At 34.4% G+C, this 5,809-nt stretch overlaps 1 protein-coding gene across 1 annotated transcript; it reads right to left on the minus strand.

The window, feature by feature from the left end:
• Positions 1-1,464: 1,464 nt before the first annotated feature.
• LOC113355631 (60S ribosomal protein L26-1) lies at positions 1,465-2,232 on the minus strand. The gene has a single exon (XM_026598543.1). The coding sequence runs from the start codon at positions 2,138-2,140 to the stop codon at positions 1,700-1,702; it is 441 nt and encodes a 146-aa protein (XP_026454328.1). The 5' UTR covers positions 2,141-2,232; the 3' UTR covers positions 1,465-1,699.
• Between the last annotated feature and the right edge of the window lie 3,577 nt (positions 2,233-5,809).

Below are 5,809 nucleotides of genomic sequence, written 5' to 3' on the forward strand. Positions count from 1 at the left end.
AGGCCAACAGTTTCATGGATAAGCCTGGAGCTATATTCAAGTCAAAACATAGTAACTATAAAACCCTTGATATTTTCTGTTTACAACACACACTGTTTTACACTATTTTGGTAAAAGGATCGTCAGATTAAACCTAAACAGAAAAAGGAGCAGCTATGTCACTGTTTTCCACAAAATCATGTGCTCGATAAAAAAAACTACTCAAATCAAGATCCACAAGCAATCTTTAGTTTAACTTCTACACTAATAGCTAAAACAATTCAAGAATCAAGAATGTTCAATCCAAACCAAAATCAACCCTATGAACTAAGCTCCTGCAGCAAAGCATTCAAAGTATATCAAAACCAATACAGATTCGATACAGATTTTCTGAAAATGATAGACACCCCTATGATTCACATCCATGATCTTTCAAATTTATCAACCATCGAGAATTCAAGAATGTTCAATCCAACCCGAAATGAACACTATGAACTAAGTTCCTGCAGCTAAGCATTCAAGTATATCAAAACCAAATAAAGATTTTCTGAAAATGATTCACATCCCTGATCTTTCACAGTTATCAACCATCATTACACAAACACACTGTCAATTGTCTCCTAATCTTTGGTTTGAACCATGAAATCCTATACTAATCAATCAAAAATAATAAAAGCCTTCAAACTAACAATATGCAATATATCAAAACTCAATGGAATCATAAGATTACTATTAACCGATTCACCGATACAGATTGAGGTAAATCGAAAAGGGCTAATAGTTTCATGAATAAAGAATTCAGAACTTGTCACCTAGTGACTGCTCAATCAGCTAAATTCAGATTCACATAAACCATCAATTCTCCACTAATCTTTAGTACAATAACATTGTGCCACTCAATATCAGGCAAAGACATTTAACATCTAAAGTTCCAAACCTAAACCAACCATAAAAATAAGAAGTAAGAACTAAGCACCTACAACTAAACATTCACAGTATACTAAAAAAAACATAAAGACTGACATTCTCAACGCACAAGAACTCAACAACTAGGCTTCTAACACAATTTTTGAAAGATAATTCATGCTCTATTAACCATTTTCGTACAAAAATACTGTGTCTCTCCAGCAATCTAGTGCAAACCATGAAATCTTCTGCTAATCAATCAAACACATATATGGGCATTAAGAACTAAGCTCCTACAACTAAGCATTCAAAGTATGTCAATTCTCTACTAATCTTTAATCAATACAAACAAAAACCAATCGTCAAACTAACATATGAAATATATCAAAGCTTAAAAAATCAGAACAAATTTCCAGAATCATAAAAATTGCCCATTCACCAGTAATTCAAAATCACTAAAATAACATCCAATGCTGCAAAATCAAAAATTCTTTCCTCTTGATTATGTAAGAAGAAACAAAAGGGGCAAAGACAAAACATCCATTCACCATTCAGTATCAGCATTCACCATGACAAATGTAAACCTAAAAAACAAAACATTCATTCACAGATCCAATAATAACATTAAACAACAAATTAAAACCTAAAATATCCAATTTCATAGACAAAATGTTACCATAATCATCATCATAATCCAAGTTTTCAAAATCCCCAAATTCATGAAACCCTAAAACAAAAACATAACTCATAACAAAGAAACCCCAAAAACAAGATAATGATAACCTGAGGAGAGTACCAATGAACCACCAATCAATCAATCAACGTTCTGCATAACATCATCAGTAGTAAACTTGGTACCCTTATCTTTATCAGCAGCAGCTCTACCCTTAGCTTTACGATCCAAGAGCGATTTCCTATCCTTATCAAGTCTGAGCTTAGTAATAACACACTTTGATGGATTAACACCAACATTAACAGTAGATCCATTCACTTTCTCTCTTGTAATTCTCTCAACATGAATAACCCATTTCTTACGATAAACTTGAATAACCTTTCCTTCACGACCCTTGAAAGTTCCTCTAACAACCTGAACTTCATCGTCTTTGCGAACAGGAACAGATCGAACGTTGTATTTGCTGCGGAGTTCAGATGAAAGGGGGGAACTCATAAGAACCCTACGAACACTTGATGGTGCTGTGAAATGAGCCTTGCGGTTCTTCCTCCTTGATGATGAAACTCTGGGATTGAACTTCATGGCTGCGTCGCTTTGGTTTCAACTCTCTCCCTTCGTCTGTGGAAAAATGGTGGAGGCGAAAGTTTGAGAGAAGTGAAAAGGGATTATGTTTTAGGGTTTTGTGGGATGAACTTATGTGGATTTTTCAGCCCAGCGCCCTGACTAGTAATTTAAACACCCCTTAAGGGCAAGTATGGATTGATTGAAACACCCTTAAGGGCAGGTCGTATGGACTTGGTAAATTGGCAATGTTGCCAACAAACTCACTCGGTTTTCCGAATCGCGACAAAATATCTACCGTGGGGTAGATAATACGCCGCTCGATAATTATCAAGTCTCTAATGGATGTATCATTCAATGGCTCAGTTTCAATTTTTTGAATACATCCAACCTTAATTTTACTTACATTTTAATCCATAAAATTTGTTCTGATCTTAGACTAATCTGATGAAAAATGGCTCAATCCGAAGTTTGAGAGAACCTGATTGGTTGAATAATCTTGTTGAGTGGAAGTATTAGGTTCATCTCCATAACCTTAAAAAGTAGAAGTATCATGTCGTTGCGGTGCTTGGGGGTGATGAATTTCGTCAAGTAGTTTCGCCCATGGTCGAAATCCTTAGGGTTGTGGGAAAAATATATTATGTTGTGGTGTTAGGGGTAAAATCCATCCTTGTTGTTTTGGCACTTGAGTCTCTATCAGAAATTATTGGGTAGATTGGTTGTGATTTCCACCAAAACAATCTGCAATTGTCTGCAAAAACATGAATCAACCCTTCATTTACCTCCAAGTGGGTAGCATGCATTCGTTGCGTTAGATACAAAAAATTGTAACAATGATCCTCAATTTGAATCGCATTCAATTCTTGACATGCTTCGAGCCAACCAACTTTTGTAGAAATGCTAGCATTGAGGAAAAAAATATTGGCCATATACTCATAACAAAAATATTATATTGATTTTTTCAAGATGACCTAGGTATGTTAAATCTTTACGTTGTAAAATGTTCTCCAGTCCTGCATTAGGTATTACATCAGCTATCAATCCTTGATGAATCAAAAGCGCCTCTGTATCACTCTTATATGAAGGAAGAGGCTCGATTCATCTCTTATCTGACCTCTAATTTCGTTGGCGGAGTGAAACAAGATCCCTTTAACATATTATTCCAGTATTGGAGTAAAATCAAGCGGTGTAATTCCTATGATAATATTTACATATTTGATTCTTCCACATTCTTAAATGCTTACATAAAAACTAAAATAAAATCCGAAAAATAAACAAATAGACTTACCTATTTCGGAATTTTTGAAATAAATTATTTATACATATTGGGTCTTATGTATTTTTGAGTCACATAATAGGTACTAAGGATATTTTCATAATCTTTCTTTAACCGTATTAGGTAGTCACTCAATTTATGAACACCCACTTCTCGTTTTGTTATAGTGATCTCATTATGGATTTTCATATATATGATTAGGAGTTACACTGGGTCTGTAAGCCACTCGTGGCTAAATGATCGATTCTGGCTCCAATCTCACAGGGGAGGGTCACCTTTGGTTGTACATATTTGTTTTTTTATTTTTCTCTAAGATATATTGAACTAGAACTTCAATTCAGGGATTGGATAGTTATACCATCTATTGGTAGATCGGGTGCCCAAATAGTTGCTTGGAATAATAATATCGTTGTTGATTTGGTTGAAGTCATATTAAATATTATTACTGCGGTTTTGAAAATATAGGGTGTAGTCTGTTACATATCTTGTATGTACGGTGCTCTGAATGTTCATAATAGGTCAGAACAATGGGACTACATATTGAACCTAAATGAATGATTTAATGAGTCTTGGATGCTGGTTGGTGATATGAATTTTATTTTGGAGAATACTGAAAAAGAAGGGGGTAATGAGGCTTCTACAAGTATCTTCAATTTAGTTCATACAGCAATACAGCAAATTGGGTTATAGATCTGGGTTTTCAAGGTGATCCTTTCACCTGGTCTAATCAAAGAGAAGGGGAAGAGAATATTAGAGAGCGTATTGATAGAGATTTAGTCAATGTTAAATGGTTTGAATCTTTCCTTGATTCTACAGTTTATCATTTAACTAGGGTTTCTTCGGATCACAATCCTCTTCTCATTGATATTTGTCATGTTAAATTAGGAGGTAAAAGACCTTATAAATATTTTAGGGGTTGGAAAGAACATAAAGATTACAAAATATTTTTAGAGAATGCCTGGGTTGAAAGGAGAGCTTCTGCTGATAATAATTTAGTACAAACTCTTGAAAATCTTGCTAAGGAATTTGGTTTCTGGAATAAAAATATTTTCAAGAATATCTTTAAAAATAAGGAGGAAATCCTAAAGAAAATTGATAGAGAGAATGCGAAACCATGCCATTTAATCTCTAGGAAAATTCTTAAAAGACTTGAGGATGAACTGGAAACTTGGAATAAAATTGAAAGTATCTATTGGTTGGAAAATAGTAGAGATAAATTCTTTAAGGAACATGATAGATATACTAAATATGTTCATGTGGTAGATTCGATTAGGAAAAGGCATAATTCAATTCATATGCTTAGGGAAGATTCTGGTCTTTGGATAGAAGATAAAACTCAACTAGATTTGCTTCTTAAGAATCATTTTGCTAGGATAAGCACTTCTTCTGATGGGAAATTTAATCCAACTTTTGATAACATAATCTCTGAAGTGGTTTCTGAAGAGGAAAATTTGGATTTAGTTAGAACGCCAGATGTTGATGAAATTAAAAGTATTTTATTCAGCATGAACCCATGGGGATCACCAGACCCGGATGGTTATCCACCGGGTTTTTTCCAATGTCACTGGAATACGGTGGAGGAAGATGTGGTTAGTTTGGTTAAGAAATTTTTCGAAACAGAAAAGTCAGAAGAAACTCTGGATGACAATTTCATATGTCTAATACCTAAGGTGGAGAACCCAATAACTCCGGTGGATTTCAGACCTATAAGTCTGAGCAATGCTTTGTATAAGCTAATCTCCAAGATATTGGCAACTCGTCTTAAAAAGGTCTTAGACAAAATTATATCGCTTAATCAATCGGCTTTTATTCCAGAAAGGCAAATAGTTGATAATATTGTGATAGCGCATGAAATACTTCATACTATGAGAACTTGTAAAAAATCTAAAGGGTATTTGGCTTTAAAGTTAGATTTATCTAAAGCCTTTGATAAAATGGAATGGGGTTTTGTGATACATATGTTTAAAAAATTTGGATTTTCACAAAAATGGTGTGATCTCATTTATGAATATATATCAACTGTTAGGTTAACTTGTTAGAGCATTGCTCGGTCGAACTCGCATGCGTTGCTATCTCAAGCATGTTTGTCAATGTGAGTGATCAAAACTATAAGTCTTGATTGCTAGTCTACTATAGCTAAGTCTCGGACTAGGATAGAAAGTATAGTTGATCTCAAGGACTTCATGGCGATTCATCATACAAGTAGAAGAACTACTCAAGGAACCGGTGGAACTTCTCGACAAAAAGGTATGTGAAGACTTGAACTTATCTATCACTCAAAAGTCTATCTAATCTATCTCCTACTCTTTGAGACAAGAAGTCGTATGCCATATATATAGACTTGGATTATACACATTTGGTATTTCGAGCCGAGTATACCTCGCCTATATATATCTCGAAATATGTGTTGGTAA

Source organism: Papaver somniferum, chromosome 3 (genome assembly GCF_003573695.1).
Source record: "Papaver somniferum cultivar HN1 chromosome 3, ASM357369v1, whole genome shotgun sequence".
Taxonomy (NCBI): Eukaryota; Viridiplantae; Streptophyta; class Magnoliopsida; order Ranunculales; family Papaveraceae; genus Papaver; species Papaver somniferum.

Bases quoted from the DNA above. Each gene is read 5' to 3' on its own strand.
- LOC113355631 (XM_026598543.1), bottom strand. From the start codon at position 2,140: ATGAAGTTCAATCCCAGAGTTTCATCATCAAGGAGGAAGAACCGCAAG.